This window comes from Palaemon carinicauda, chromosome 5 (genome assembly GCF_036898095.1).
Source record: "Palaemon carinicauda isolate YSFRI2023 chromosome 5, ASM3689809v2, whole genome shotgun sequence".
Taxonomy (NCBI): domain Eukaryota; kingdom Metazoa; phylum Arthropoda; class Malacostraca; order Decapoda; family Palaemonidae; genus Palaemon; species Palaemon carinicauda.
This window is the reverse complement of record NC_090729.1, coordinates 159,914,152-159,931,651: the sequence shown is the minus strand read 5'-3', so window position 1 is coordinate 159,931,651 and position 17,500 is coordinate 159,914,152. Positions and strand designations below refer to the sequence as shown.

Below are 17,500 nucleotides of genomic sequence, written 5' to 3'. Positions count from 1 at the left end.
TAAAGAATATGATAGCGAATAAGGATAATGCAGAATAAAGAAGGGGATAAGGGTATTAGGGAATAACATAACGGAAATGAACAATAAAAACTTATGAAAAGCAGAAATAAAAATAGAATGTAAATGAGGGAAGATTAAGATAAATACATTCCCTTTATTTGAAACAGAACATTATAGTGGCTTACTCTACCGAGCTGTGATTTAATAGGGTGCCCTTTGAAAATGTTCTCAGTGCTTCCAGTTTTCCTGGTAAGGTCAAGTGATTTACTAGAGTATATTGTTTTATAATGGTATCGAAAGTTCCATAGAATATTGTTGAATCAGTAGTTATTGAGGTTCTATTGTATATATATATATATATATATATATATATATATATATATATATATATATATATACAATACTGACAAATTTGGTAAGATGTACCTGATATTAAGCCTATTTCTTTAGAATACAAAAATAGAAAAAGCTACTACTGTATATACTGTATTTGTGTATATATAAATCGATATACTGTATATATATATATATATATATATATATATATATATATAATACAACCTCAATAACTACTGATTCACCAATATTCTATGGAACCTATATATATATGTATATATATATATATATATATATATATATATATATATATATATATATATATATATATATATATATATATATATATATATATACACACACAGTATATAGGCTACAGACACGCGCACACATATACAGTATATATATATATGTATATATATATATATATATATATGTGTGTGTGTGTGTGTGTGTGTGAGTGAGCGTCTGTATGTGTGTGTGTGTGTGAGCGTGTGCTTGTGTGTATTTATGAAGATATTGGTCTGTATCATAGTGATTTGATTAAGATGAAAATATCTGATTTTCCCTTTTTATCTGTTATTGATAATCATAGGCGAAAGGAAACTTAGCCAGTGTCTTCGAAATGAATACATATATTGAAATCATCGAACAATACCTATAACAAAACTTCATCTAATTATATTTCCGAATAAATATCCATTCGTGGGTTTGTGAGTCGAAGCAAATACCTATTGGAAATAACTAGCAATAACTTTACCAAAACTTCCTGTAATCATATCTATTTCTTACCAGATATCCAATAATTCATCAAAATTTCCTCTCCTTCCAGACCAGTCGTGGCTCCGTTCATTATGGAGATGAAAAGTAAACGTGCCAAGTCAAACATGGTGTATTCCTACGAAGGCGAGTCTCAGTGGGACGAGTTGATCTCCAAGAGGACAGTCAAGTGAGTATGAAATCTTACGAATTGTTTATATTATTATAACGATCATTATTGTTGTTATTATTATGCTTGTTGTATGGGTTATTTTTATTGATTTAATTAATCTGACATTTCTCAAGCGAGGTATTTTAATTTGTTCTTATTTATTCTGATCGTTACTGTGATACATTTTGAAATGTTTTTCTTTCTTCATATTGGATGTTTGTTGTGCATATTTATAGCCTTATGATGATTTTGCTTATTCCAGGTGAATGTGCCCTGTCTCAAATTTTGTATTATGATATTGATGTCATTATTATTATGACAATAATAGTTCTTAACCACTACCTTTTAGATTCACCAGTTATGCTATAAACCAATGCCAATATAACTGATGCTTGCGACTTTTAAGGTAGTTTTGAAGCACAGCCCACCATTTATAGGTTAAAAAAGTAAAGAGAGAGAGAGAGAGAGAGAGAGAGAGAGAGAGAGAGAGAGAGAGAGAGAGAGAGAGAGAGAGAGAGGGAGAGAGAGAGAGAGAGAGAGAGGGGCACGTCCTCTTAATATTTGCATAGAAGTATGTACTGAATATATTTTTCTAAGGAGAGAGAGAGAGAGAGAGAGAGAGAGAGAGAGAGAGAGAGAGAGAGAGAGAGAGAGGCACGTCCTCTTAACATTTGCATAAAAGTATGTACTGTATATACTTTTCTAATTTGCAAAAGTGCATGGGCGGCTACTCTGAAGAAAATAGTGTAGACTTTTAGCCTACAGTTTGAAAAATTGCTGAAGCATTATATCGCTATGAGATATTTTTTACAAAGGAGAAAGTGAGTCTATATTGTTTCAAGGATGTCGATATTTCTACATTACCTAAACACACACACACACACACACGCACGCACGCACTCACGCACGCACGCACGCACATATATATATATATATATATATATATATATATATATATATATATATATGTATATATATATATAATCTTTATTCGGGCCATACAATTTTATCCTAAGACGCTTTGGTTCATAGACATTACCCATTTGTTTACAAAAAATATTTTGTCAGGAGGTTCTTGTCCTCTTGCCACATAAAAACATGGATATTCCACGATTTATGAGACGGCATCGTCCCGAAATTCTTGGAGATTACTATTTTAGTGCTGACGAAACTCAACATTGTTTTCTTTGCTGGTTGGGAAACTCAACATTGTTTTCTTTGCTGGTTGGGAAACTCAACATTGTTTTCTTTGCTGGTTGGGAAACTCAACATTGTTTTCTTTGCTGGTTGGGAAACTCAACATTGTTTTCTTTGCTGGTTGGGAGACCAGCATCGTAGCGAACATCGAACTGTCATCAACAGCCTGATTGGTAACGTCTCTGCCTGGTGTTTGCCAGTCGGGTGTTCGAGTCCCGCTCAGACTCGTTAGTGCCATTAGTGTCTGCAACCTTACCATCCTTGTGAGCTAAGGTTTGGGGGAGCCTACAGGTCTATCTGTTGAGTCATCAGCAGCCACTGCCTGGCCCTCCCTGGTCCTAGCTTGGGTGGAGAGGAGGCCTGGGCGCTGATCATATAAAATATGGTCAGTCTTTAGGGCATTGTCCTGATTGCTAGGGCAATGTCACTGTCCCGTGCCTCTGCCATTCGCGAGCTAAAAACTAAAGCTAAACTAAACTAAACTAACTCTTATGGTCACTCTTTTCTATAGTTCTTCTAAGATTATTATTCCAATCAGTTATTTCCCTTTCACTGCCTTGGGTTAGAGTTCTCGTGCTTGAGGGTACACTCGGGCACACTATTCTATTTTATTTCACTTCTTGTTTTGTTAAAGTATTTATAATTTTGTAAGAAATATTTATTTAAATGCTGTTACTGTTCTTAAAACTTTTATTTTCCTTGTTTCCTTTCCTCACTTGGCTATTTTCCCCGTTGGGGCCCCTGGGCTTATAGCATCCTGCTTTTCCAACTAGGGTTGTAATTTAGTAAGTAATGATAATAATGATAATAATCAAGCACATATTTAATATTCATTACATGAAGTTCATACTTCTCTGACGTTTGTTCTGGTTACATCACCCATCAGCTTTGTTGTTTTACAATTTTGGTTTTAAAAGTTCAACTGTTTCTCGTTCCCGTCTTCTATCAATATTTTATGATCTAGAAATCTTAGCCAATCATTTTACAGTACACTCACTCAAAAAACCTTTTTTTTGCCCAACTACTTCACATCCAGACTTATCTACTATTCTTTCCTTCACTTCTACAAAAACTCCATATGCAATAGTAAAAAGCAGAGGATACATTACACTCCCTTGTCTCAGGCACACTTTCAAGGCAAAGCAGTAGTTCTTTCTCTTCAACATTATATATATATATATATATATATATATATATATATATATATATATATATATATATATATATATACATATATATATATAAGAGAGAGAGAGAGAGAGAGAGAGAGAGAGAGAGAGAGAGAGAGAGAGAGAGAGAGAGAGAGAGAGAGAGAGAGAGAGGCCCTGATCTAATTTAAATACTAAATCCCTGTATGTTTTCATTTTTTGGGGAAATGAACTTTGCTAAACGAAATCAGATTTTGAATATGTGGTGAATCCGTAAAGTAATCAGAAAGCGGTAAATGGTTCCAGCGAATCCGAATATATACTTTATTTTTTATTATAGATTTTGCTCTGCGTACATTCACAGACCAAATAATTGGTTTTGAATCTCAACTAGAGGGATATTTTAAGCGTGGCTGAATTTTTTTAAAAATCAGTATGATTGGGGATTACAGACACACCATTAACCTTTGGAGGAGTTTATTAGGTATTACGAAAACCTCGAATCAATCAATCAATTATCAAGTATTACTGAGATTTTCTACTTAAAACTGAGTGAAATGCTAATGAAAAATCCTTAGATAATCATGCAGACTCAAGTTTTGTCGGTCTCTCATTCCTAAGGACTATACTTTCATAAGGACCTTAGTTTCCCCCCCCTCTCTCTCTCTCTCTCTCTCTCTCTCTCTCTCTCTCTCTCTCTCTCTCTCTCTCTCTCTCTCTCATGTTCTGAAACGAACTGGACGTATTATTAACTGCTTCCATCAAATCTCGTCCCTAGTGGAAACACTGAAGGAAATGTGAAGAGGAGAGGGTCCTTCGTCTCGCAGAAAGACAAATCCAAGTCTTTGTTCCAGTGTCAGAAATCATGAAGGAATATCAATTATGGTGAAATTTCATATTTTCATTGTTATTAATCATGTACGAGTTTCATCCCATAATTTTTTGGCTGTTTGTTTCATTTTTCGCGGTTATGTATGTGGAATTTTGTGTGCGCAGTTTTATTGATTATATATATATATATATATATATATATATATATATATATATATATATATGTATATATATATATGTGTATATATATATATATATATATATATATATATATATATATATATATATATATACAGTATACGCTATTGATAATGATAACGGTGACCCTGAATGGTCAGTGTTCAATGACGATAAGAGGTTCTCGAATGCCATAAGTGGATTCAATACATTTCGAGTCTAATCAGAAATGATATTATTAATAGTAAAGGCACAAGACACTCTAGATATGACAAGCAACTATTCTAGGAGAAGGGAACTCCAAAATCAAACCATTGTTCTCTAGTCTTGGGTAGGGCCATAGCCTCTGTACCATGGCCTTCCACTCTCTTGAATTAGAGTTCTCTCCTTTGAGAGTACACTCGGGCACACTATTTTGTTTTCTCTAACTCTTGTTTTCTATGAAATGGTGTATTGGGAAGGCTTAATAGAAGAGCCATGAATGTCTTGTGGTTTGTCAGGCTGATTTTTTCCTATCCGTTTCTTTTTCTTCCTCTCTTGTATTCATTTTCAAAACCATCCTTACAGTCCTCCCTTCAGTTGATGTGGCTATCCCGGAGGGTACTTAAATTCCCATGATGTGTTGGCTCCGCCATGTTGACCAATTTTGTGTTGGCTCCGCCATGTTGACCAATTTTGTGTTGGCTCCGCCATGTTGACCAATTTTGTGTTGGCTCCGCCATGTTGACCAATTTTGTGTTGGCTCCGCCATGTTGACCAATTTTGTGTTGGCTCCGCCATATTGACCAATTTTATCCGAGATTTTGTCTTTGAGAGTTGCATAAACGGGTGTATATATAGTCGCGTACACATTGTTTTTGTTATCATTATTGTTAACCTTTTTTCAAGTATGATGAGACCCTTTTATTACTTCTAATTCCTATTCGGTTTGAAGATATTGAGTAAAATCCCTGACCAGTGTCGTGTAATGCATCGCAATATTCATGGACTGTATGGCAATATTAGAGATCTTACAGTTGAATCCAGACAGTATGATATTCTATTATGCTCAGAAACTTTGGTTTCTCAAATGATTGATTGATTGATTGATTATAAGTTATCTGGCATCCTGATGAGTCATTCATCTGTGATCCTCATTCCAGTTTTTAAGAAACAAATCATTTTAAAACGGGATGCCATTGCTAGGCAAGGGGAATGACGGTGTGTAATGGGACTGAGTATCCTGCTTCTCATAAGTCCTGGTACGAATGTGGATGTCATGAGATTCGGTTGATAAAAGTTTCTGACAGGCTTAACAACTTATATTTGTGTTGTGTCTACTGGAATCCAGACATGGACGAGTCTATCTTCGATTGTCTTCTTATCATTATTGCGGAGAAACAAGAAGATGATAGAAAGGCCTCTTTTGATTTTGTTGATGATTTTAATGCTCACCATTGGAAGTGGTTGAATTCTGTTTCTCCTACTGATTGCCATGGCTCAAAAACTTTGGACTTTGCTTCTGAATCAGGCTGTGAGCAAATCATTAGTGAAGCTACTCACAGGTCTGGTCAATGCTTGGACTTACAGTAATGTACACTGACTCTCCTGGTGTTATAACAAGTAAAGTTGGTTGCCCAGTTGGAACTTTTATCATCACCACTGGAGTTAGACAAGGTAGTATACTGTCTCCTATACTATTCATTATATACATTGAAAAAGTAATCCAGCAAATAGAAGAAAATAATTACAAAGAAGAAAAATTTGCTTATGCAGATGATATTGGTCAAACGATAATATGGGAGCCGTTGAAAGTAAAATGAATAATTAGGATTTGGCTCCTACGTAACAAACATTGAAGTTAAACATTTCAAAGACTGGATATCTGGTTGTAGGATCTGCTCAAAATGAGGGAGAATTAGTATTAGCTAATGCTAACATCCAAAGAAGAAACGCATATACGTACTTAGGTAGCGTTATAAACAGCAGAATAGCCAAATACAGTAAAAACGTAGGTTTTATGCATCCTCTACTACAAAATAGAAATATCACAAGAAAAGTGAAAGTTAAATAATATGATACAATTCTTAAATCCCTACCTCAAAACAATTGTGAGACGTGGGCACTGACTGATAGGCTAAAATCTAAAATCTAAGCAGGTGAAATGCGTTTTTTGCGTCTAATTTAATGCATAACTAAAAGAGACAAATTATGCAATATTGATATAAAAGATGGATTACTTGTTGAACCAGTAATTCTTAAAATTGAAAAGAGCCAATTGTGATGGTTTGGACACATCTGCAGAATGCCAGAACATCGGGATGTAAAAACAGTATTTGATTAGGTTCCAGAAGGCAAGAGACGAAGGGGAAGACCAAGAACTAGGTGGAAGGGTAACATCAATCATTTTTTTTTTTTTTTTTTTTTTTTTTGCAAGACGCGACACAAATTTCATTGAAGCTATAGGAATCTGTTAGGATCACACGTAGTTGAGAAGAAAAGTCAAGAATCTCTCAATCGACATATATATATATATATTATATATATATATATATATATATATATATATATATATATATATATATATATATATATATATATATATATATGTGTGTGTGTGTGTGTGTGTGCGTGTATATATATATCTGTGTATGTATGTGTACTTCGACTGTTATCATGGTCGGTGACGTAGCTAGAGAGAGAAGAAATACAGAGATAACGGTCACTACTACAATCATTTTTAACCATTTTGCAGAGGTATATTAAACTTAAGTAGCTCCCTACGAATTAACAGAAGGTTCCGCAGCAGCGTGTGAAAAGAGAAAACATAAAACGCTCCTCGGTCCATCTCTTGTACTCACTCCCTCACTTCTTGAATATAAAGGCGCTTTCTGGCAGCATCTCTTTCATGTAGTTGTTTATCCAATGCTTTCATCAGCTGCTTCTATTTAACACGTCGCAATTATGCACTTTTTACCAACTGTATCAGCCTCCGTTCTCTAGACGAGATCGAAACCATCTCAAAACATTTTAGTCCTTGTCGCCAAAGCTAATATTGTACCGCTCGCTACCTGTATATATTCCCACAATCCTCTCTCGTTCAGTCATTGAGTAACAAATATTAATCTCAGCAACATCAAAATTTTTCTTTTCATTCATATTACCCTCCACATTTCATCAACTTTGGTTTCCATAGGCACCTAAACAACCCCAGTATCCTCTATGTCACCGTTATCAGTTCTATCAGAAGCCATTTTTAGGTCTATGTATGCCCCAAGCATATAATATTGAGAAATTTTAAGATGTAGGAAGAGACCGCAGCGTAGAAAAAAAAAGAGATGGAGGGAAGGAGTTATTGGAAAGGAAGGGCTTTAATATCTAAAAAGCGTTAGAGTACATATAACATAGGGTTAATAACAGTGTGTATTGTGTCTGACGCACTGCTGATAATCCATGTGTGTAGGTGTTGTTCAGGTTTGATTCCGGCAATGATCATTGCGATATTCTTTTTCTTCTCTCTCTTTTTTTTTTTTTTTTTTCTTAACTGTGGAGTCACTCCTTGTGTAGAGGGAAGAGTTTAATGTATAGTCATAGACACACGCATCCATTTATATATATATATATATATATATATATATGAATATAAATATATATGTATATATATATATATATATATATATTTTATATATATATGAATATAAATATATATGTGTAGGCCTATATATATATATATATATATATATATATATATATATATGTATATATATATATATATATATATATATATATATATATATACAAATATGATTTATATTTCATACATATGTATATATATATATATATATATATATATATATGTATATATATATATATATGTATGTATGTATATGTATATATATATATATATATATATATATATATATATATATGAGCGGGGAGACTTTAACGTGGTAAAGGGTTTATGCATCACCATGATCAGCAATGCTGTACTAGTCTAGGCCACCTATACAACTATGCATTTCTGGCAAAAATATAGTGTGATTTTCTTTAATATATCCCATACTAAGAATGGTACTTTGACACAGCACTCTATACTCCTCCCCTTAATTTTTGATACTTTAATGCATTGGCAAATCTCGTTAATTAAGGCATTTACTCTTGTCATAATAAAGGCCAAGCAAAGTGAATTGGGTAAGTAGGTGAAGCAATTCGAATACCTACAGTTCCCCATCCCTCCCCTCTCCTTCCTTTCCTCCGTCTAGACTCTAGACCTCCTCCTATCCCTCCAGTAACCTCCTTTCTTAGGCTCTCCGGCGTCGCTTTCTCTACCTTTTCTGTAACCTGTTATATTTGTTAATAACTGATAGAATTGATATGTTGGGTCCTTGTTATAATTCTTATTAACATTACATGATATTGTTGTATTTCGTCAGGGTGTATAAGGAGTTGATTGCCTTTAGCCTATATATCCAGCTTGATGAACCTGCCCTGAGGGCTTTTTTTAACTGTGTAGAAATAATGAAACACGCGTTTTCCAAAGGCAGGATTGATGGGCTTTACCTCCTTGAAAGGTAGAGTAAAGTTAGAATGTCATGAACAGCTAGCAAGTTGCATACATTAATGCCCATGCTATGAAAATTTTAAATTGAATGGCTATAGAATTAATAACCAAGAAGTTAATTGACAGCAAAATTGTTCATTTTCTCAAGATTTATAATTCATTCATTCACTTGGCTGGGTGCCTGGCATTGGTTGATTTTTTTTAGCAATAATCCGTAAATGCTTCTCTGTAATTATTTTTAGTAATTCTCAGACTGGGTTTAAATCTTATTAATTCTAACATTTTTTTTTTTTGTGGGGGGCGGGGGACAATCAGTATGCTGATTTGACCTATATGTATAAATTGTATTCTTTATTTTTTTTTATTTATTTATTTCCAGAGGAATCTTTCAAGTCATGAAGGTCAGAAACATAGTGATGTATCGAAGAGATGCCTTAGAAAAAATGGAAAAAGGAGAAAAGGTTTGTTAATGATATTTATCTGAATTTTATGACCTTTATATATATATATATATATATATATATATATATATATATATATATATATATATATGTGTGTGTGTGTGTGTGTGTGTGTGCGTATATATGTACATATATATGTGTATATATATATATATATATATATATATATATATATATATATATATGTATATATATATATATATATATATATATATATATAACGGATTTTGAGCGAAGCGAAAAATCTATTTTTGGGTGAGATAGCCATGTCGTCCTGATGGAAGTTCCTATAGGGTAGCTTCCTAGGGTATATTACAACTACGGCGATATTCCCAGAGAATTTACCTTAAGGTACCAGAATTCTAACTCCTGGAGCGAGTATCCCTCGTGAAAGGGATATCGCGACATATCAGAGGACGTATTCTAGACACGTCACATGGCAATCTACTACCTGAATAGAGATTCGTCTCGTAGGAGGGAGATTGACGAGATACGAATTCGGGAAAGAAAAAGGGGGGAGCCGCTCCCAAGGCTTCCCAATCCCCCGATTCGTATGCGTGCCTGGCGCCAATCCTGGCGCCATCTGTATTCCTTGTAGCGTACACGAGGTGCTACAGATACTGTATGTAGGGAGGGGTCCTACAGCCCTTTCTTAGAAAGGCAAGGGCGGGTCCATCAGGACGACATGGCTATCTCACCCAAAAATAGATTTTTCGCTTCGCTCAAAATCCGTTTTTTGGGCTCAAGCCATGTCGTCCTGATGGAAGTGTACCAGAGCATTACTGTATCTGTGGATTCTCAGAACGTGCCGTACTCCCCGGAGATATTTATTCCCGGTCGACTAGACCTAGAGACCTAAGATGTTACCGTTATACATCTTTTCAACTAACTATAAACTATGTTAGAGCTTCCTGCCCCCTACAGGGAAGAGTCCTACTAGACTCTGGAAAGTCTCGAAGAGTACATATATCTATGTATGAATATCAGGCAAGCTAATATAGTGGTCTAGCCCTATATTAAGTAAAGCATAGTTTGTAAAGGACCACTGCGTCAATATGAAATATCGACCAGTTTTCTGCACAATACTTGTATTGGCCAAAGGTTTTATATCCGCATAGGAGGAAAACCAATGCAACATAGCTTGCATAAAGGAACAATTCTATTAGAATTATCCCAGATAAGGTACATAGAATGAATGCTCAATTATACCAATAAATTGACACAGGTGAAGGAGACGCAAGGTTCTCAAGAACAAGCTTATTGACAGACAATAAACAGACAGGTTAACCACAATTATACATATATATATAAGAAGAGGATAACCCAAAACTTTAAGCATAAGTATGATAGTAAACAGGGCTTGTTTGTCTGAAAGAAAAACATTAGATGCCACTTTTAAGATACCGAGGTATCAAAGTCATAAAAGCCTGTATTACAAATCAATGACATTAGCGTTAGAAACGCTCGGCACACATGTCTGCACTTATGCTAGGTTCACCTTCGGAAATGGAACAGTCTGGATGGGCAACACAGTGCCCTCACTTAGTTTGTAGTACAGTATGTAACTACACACTCACCCTGGAATTAATCGTCCCAATTAAGACCACTGTTCCTCGCAGAGTTAAACAGTAGGGTTAACACCGCGACCCACTGCTACCACAGATCTCTTTTAGTTCCTCTACTTGCTTCGCATAGTGGCGAAAGAACACTCTGGAAGACTTCCAGCCAGTGTATGAACGGAGATGTTCAAAATCCATGCAATTAAAGAAATTTAAGAATGAGGCAACTTTCCTCGGATCGTGACCTGCGGGTGTATTGTCAGGATCCGCTCTGCGAATAAAATATGTGATTTTTGCTCTGAGTTGATTCAGAGATAAATTTGAGCCTGATGTTTCTCCCCTGAATAGTTGACCACCCTTGAAGTCTGAAGTTCTATGAAGATAGACCTTTAGGCATTCTACTGGACATAGAGATGCATCTTCTTTCAGAGGGCAGATTCTCCAGGGACCCCACCTGTTGGTGGGTAACTCATTCTTGGCGAGAAACGTAGGATCCGGAAACAGGTTCAGTTCTTCCCCATCCAGGAACTGAACACGACCTGCCTCTCTCGAGAGGCTACAATTTCACTAACCCTGGCCCCGGACGCGAGTGCAAATTAGGAAAATAACTTTTTGTGTCAAATCCTTTAACGCACATTCTTCATTGCTCAACAGAGAAGCGAAATGAAGAACTTGTCTAAAGACCATGAAATGGGCTTTGGAGGTGCTGAAGGTCTGAGCCTAGCACAGGCTTTCGGGACTTTATTAAAGATCTCGTTACCTAGGTCGACCTGGAAGGCATATAGAATGGGTCTTGTCAAAGCAGACTTACACGCTGAAATCGTGTTCGCTGCCAACCCTTGACCATGGAGGTGGGGAAAAAAGATAAGCAGAAGTCTGTCAAGATCTCCTGCGGAATCTTCGCCTTGACAAAAGGCCACCCATTTTCTCCAAGATGACTCATATTGCCTTCTAGTAGATTTGCATTTATATTCCTCAAGGAAGTCTATACTGGCTTTCGAAATCCCGAAACGCTTTCTCACCGCTAGGGAGAGAAAATCATGAACTGCAGGGTCCGGGTTTTCTGTAATGAAGCGCAGACAGTTGACTTCTGGACTCGCTGGGTCAGAACTGGATCTGGTAGTGGTACAAACTTCAGCTACAGTTCCAATGCCAGGAGGAACCACACGCTGTTCGGCCACTTGTGGGCCACTATTGCCGCTACCCTTTGAAGGATCTCAGTTTGTTGAGGACCCTCAACAGAAGGTTGTGAGGAGGGAACAGATAAATCTTGGACCATCTGTTCCAGTCGAGGGACATCGCGTCCACTGCTTCCGCTAAGTGGTCCTCGTACGGGGCACGTACAGGGGCAACTTCTTGTTGTCTTTCGTCGCAAAGAGGTCTATCTGCAGTTCTGGGACTGATTCAGAATGAAGGAGAATGATCCTGCGTCTAAGGACCATTCCGACTCTATCGGTGTGAACCTGGATAGAGCGTCCGCTGTCACATTGCGGACTCCTTGAAGGTGAACTGCCGACAGGTACCACTTCTTCTTTTCCGCCAATCGGAAGACGGCCAACATCACCTGGTTGAGAGGTGGTGACCTCGATCCTTGTCGATTCAAGTATCTTACAACTACCTCGCTGTCTATTACCACTTTCTGTGGAACGAATAACGCGGGGAGACTTTCTTTAAGGTAAGGAGCACTGCCCTAGCTTCTAGAAAGTTTTATGAGAAAGGTCTTGAATAGCCTGGACCAAGTCCCCTGGACTTTTTTCCGATGAGAGTGACCTCCCCATCCCTCCTTTGAGGCGTCTGAGTGAATCGTCACCGACGGGGGAGGTGGCTGAAGAAGAACCTGACTTCTTTAGATGTCTGGCTTGGGACCAAGGCCTGAGAAGAGTACTTAGCCGAAGCGGCTGGTCTTCTCAGATCTCTTCACGCGTTTGATGCATAACTTCTCCAAACTCCGATTGCATCCTTTAGCTGTGCTCTTAGCACTGGGTCTGTCACCGAAGCAAACTGGAGAGAGCGCAGTACTCTCTCCTGCTCGTGTCTTGATATCCTTTCGGAATCTTGAAGTCTCTTGACAGAACCCGCTATCTCCTTCCTTTTCTTCGCTGGGGTGGAGAAACGGTGTGACAAAAGGTCCCAGTGGATCTTAGCCACTGGAACTTTTGAGATGGAGAAAGTCGAGACTTTTTCTGTTGATCTTGAAGCCTAGGTACTCTAGGAACTGGATCACTGACTGGAAGCTTGCAAGCATTCTGTCTCGGATGCTGCCCACACCAACCAGTCGTCCAGGTAGGCTACTACCTGAATTCCCTTTAGGCGAAATTGTTTGAGAGCTACGCTCGCAAGCTTCGTAAAAATCCTTGGGGCTATGTTTAGCCCGAATGGCATGGCTCCGAAGGCTAATTGGAATGTGCCAGTAGGCATCTGACAAGTCTATAGAGACGGAATATGCCCTCTTGGGCAGTAAGGTCCTTATGTGTTGCAGTGTTAGCATTTTGAATTTGCAATTCACTATGAACTTGTTAAGTGGCGACAAGTCCAGAATGACTCTGATCTTTTCCGAGTCTTTCTTGGGAACACAAAACAGCCTCCCTTAGAAATTGATGGGCTTCACCCTTTTTCTCCAACCGTTCTTGAACGTACTCCTCCATAACGGGGGTGGAGTGTTGGAAAAAACCGAAGGTACGGGGGTGGAGTGCTGTACCAGCTCCCGCCCAATCCATTCTTGAGTAGGCTGTGGGCCCAGGGATCGAAGGTCCACCGATCCCGAAATTTCAGAAGTCTCCCTCCTACCGGTATCACCTCACTTGGACTGCCGTCCTGAGGTCTTGCCTTCCTGACCACGACCACCCCTGAATCCCCTTCCCCTTGAGGGGCGTCTAGACGAGCCTCTGGCTGCTCCTCTAGGCTTTGCTCGGAAGGAAGTAGACTGCCCTTCGAACGCTGGGGTGAATGCCGTGGACTGTGTCGACACGGCCTGGGGTACCCACTGAAAGGTGGTCGGGGTTTGTGCCACGATCTGGGGCACTGGGGGCAATGGCAATTGCAGTTGCTGTTGCTGTCTAAGAGGCTTGGCTGGCCGAGACGGTAGCCTAGTCCTCATAGTCTTCCTCTTTGGTTGAGGACCCTCATCCGGGGAAGACTTTCTTTTGATAGCCAGGTCCCACTTCTGGAGAAGGTTTCTATTCTCCAAGGTGGCTTTATCAAAAACTTCTTTGACCAAGTCGGTAGGGAAAAAGGTCTTTTCCCCAAATGTTGGAGGAGATTAGTTTCTTTAGCTCGTGCCTCACTGTAGCCGAGGTAAACACGAACTCCCTACAAGCTCTCCTTGCCTTGACGAAGCCATAAAGGTCCTTCGTCACTGTGGCCAGATGAGGCTTGGCCACTACCATGAACATTTCATGGACCTTGGGGTCACTTGCCATCGTCTCGAGAGTAGTCTGAAGAGACATTGAGGCATTCAGTCTTTCTTTTGTATCGAGCTCACTTCGCAAAAGAAAGTCAGACAGCTTAGGGGGGTCCTTGCCGAACTGACGTCCGGCAATATCAGCCTCCAACTTTCCACTTAGAACGTAAGATGGACGTCCTTCCAATCTTTGTGGTCCATAGGCAGGGCCAGCGACAAGGGTTTACACTCCTCTAGGGAGGGGCAAGACTTGCCGGCCTCGATTGCTTTTAGTACAGCCAGAAACCCTTTCTGTAAAAAGGGGGAAGGCTCTAGTAGGCGAGGACACAAAGGAAGGGAGCTTCCTATTCAATGCAGCTACCTTTGAGTTAGAGAAGCCCCTCTCTTTCATCGAAGATGAAAGTAGAGCTTGAGCCTTAGCATGGTCATCACTATGACCTCCTTCGGCTCTGCCTCCTCCTTTGAAGCTGGTTCCTTCCTCAGCCGGACATAACAGTCCGGATATGGTGCCTTGCTGGGCCAGAATTCCACCCTCCAGGGGAACTGAGCCCAGCATATCCGAGATGACGATCTTTCCAGTCGTCATCGACATGTGCTCAGCATACCTCCATGGGTTAGCATCCGAGCACAAAGGAAGGTCTTTCACATTGAGCTTTTCTGGGGCCCATGTGATTCTGCAAGGCACTGCATTCGCAGTTCCATTGCAGCCGCCTTCTCCTGATTCTCCTTCTGCATTTGTTGGATCATTCCAACAATAGAAGAGAGGGCCTGTCCCAGCTCTACTGGGAGACCGGCCGATGTAGAGGGACTTGAACTTCATCCTGGGCTTCTGCAAGGAGGTCTTCCTCCTGACACCCGTCCACATCAGATATCCTGTCATTTAGCTGGATGTCTTGCATCGCGACCGCGACTTCAGCATCCACCTGGATCTGAACTTAGGGGATCTCCTCTTGAGGCTGGGGAATCACTGCCTCAGCTGATGCCTTAGGGAAAAGATACGCCCTCATCTTCTCACTTGGAAGATAAGGGCCAGAAGTGTACTTTTGGAAGCCCCTTACCCAGGTACGAAGCTTCTTCCTAGCTATTTAAATGTCTCATTAATCAGGTTAGTGCACACAGTACATACCTGAGGGTCCCAATACCGGAGATCATCCTTGGAGACAGCGTATGCTGCATGTCTCCTACAAAACTCATGTCCGCAGAGGTTCTTGCTGCTGACATTGCAGAAAGCACTTCCCCACTTCGGAGTGTCCTTCTGTAAAGAGAAGAAATTTCCATGAGTATCAAGTGAACTATGTATCACTGGATATGCATAGTATAGCATAACAATTCATAAATGAAAGACACACACTTGTGTTTCCCTCACAACCCATTGTTGCAGCCTTCCAGATAATAAAATCAAAAAATGGTTTATCTCTACTAGAGTAACCAATGCAAGGTTTCCATAGGAAACAGGTGGAGCTCACACCTAGGCAATGATTTTAAAAATCCTGGATAATAGACGGGGAAGAACTCTGCTTCCTGTCTGAGGGCAACAGCAAAGGGCTGTGTAAGAAAACACAATAGTGTTAGAAGATACAGTGCTGTACCTAAACTTTTACTATAGTTTTCTTCTTACTGTATATGCTATACAGAAGAATACTAGTACAGTATAGGAGGATGTGTGCCGGCCTGCCTTTGCCGGCCGGCACACACCACAATTAGCTTTAAAGTATACTACTTAACAGCTATAGGGCGGCAGCCCTCTGGTTCAAATGCCTGTGCCGGCGGCAGCAGCTGCCGGCCAGCAACAGCCAGTGTTGGCCGGCAATGATTGCCGGCCAGCAACTACACAAGGTAGTACCCGGCTGCCGGCCACACTCTTGGTGACCGGCAGACAAGGACTGACATAAGCCGGCCGGCAAAGGTACAAGACCGATGCCAGCCGGCAGCAAAAGAACCAGAAGACTACCCCTGCCCGGCTGCCGGCCTCATAGGCCGGCTGCCGGGACAGGTACAGCACTAGAAGAAAATAGAATGGATGCCGGGATAAGAGTGTACACAACCCCCCCAGCCCGGCAACCGAAAGAGTGCATATAAGGAAGGGGAGAAACTTAATTCAGGCTTCCTTGACCAATGCCGTCCGGCTCTGCCGGCAGGCATGGATGAGGGACCAAGAGAGGTCCGGGCAGCACTCGAAAACATAAGACCCTTGCCGTCCAGCGTCTCTGCCGGCCGGCAATGGGCTTAGTCAATCCAAATCCCAACCTATACTAGGTCCAGAAGTAGAATGACATATGGTACAGTAATACCCCTGCCGGCCAGCTCTGCCGGCCGGCAAGGTACAGTACAGTAATGGCTAGGCCATTACGGAGATAGAGGGGGAAGGGACAAGAGGGTCCTGCCAACCTTGCTTTAGTGACAGATCACCCGTAGCCAAGAACTCTGTCTTAGCCTAAGGGAGATCTAAGGGAAAGGGCCAGCGCAGTAGTATAATACCTGCCAGCTTCCAGAGCACCAAAGCAAGGAAGGCGTTGCAACTCCCAAGGGAAGATTTATCCTCCCCGAGAACAGCAACAGGACTTAGTCTGGTCGATCACACAAGAAGGAATCATAACTACAGAAACCTTCGACAGTGACCTAAGGGAGCTCAGCTCCCTTTGTAAGTGTTAGGTCAGCGAGGGAGACTCTGCCCCAAGCCAAACAACACGGACTCAGACTAAAAACTCTGTTGTTCTGACCCTCTTTGAACCAGACTCTGCTGGAACAGGAAGGTACAGTAACACCCTAGTATAGTTTTATCGAAAATAAATTCGGAAAAAACCACTTAGGGATAAGCCCAAGGCTTAAACAGAGGGAAAGGGATTGCATACCTTCTCCGAAGAAAAGAAAGCAACCGGGGAGTATGATAAAGTATACTAAGGCTCCATAAGCAATTAGC

At 39.9% G+C, this 17,500-nt stretch overlaps 1 protein-coding gene across 2 annotated transcripts in view; it reads left to right on the top strand.

Annotated features, from left to right (window-relative positions):
* The window catches only part of LOC137641567 (procollagen-lysine,2-oxoglutarate 5-dioxygenase 1-like), a 252,332-nt gene that overhangs the window by 147,224 nt on the left and 87,608 nt on the right, over positions 1 to 17,500 (top strand). For both annotated transcript variants that reach the window (XM_068374256.1, XM_068374255.1), the window contains exons 10-11: positions 1,169 to 1,285; positions 9,540 to 9,621. In XM_068374256.1, coding sequence (XP_068230357.1) covers positions 1,169 to 1,285; positions 9,540 to 9,621 — 199 coding nt within the window. The remainder of the gene's footprint in view (positions 1 to 1,168; positions 1,286 to 9,539; positions 9,622 to 17,500) is intronic.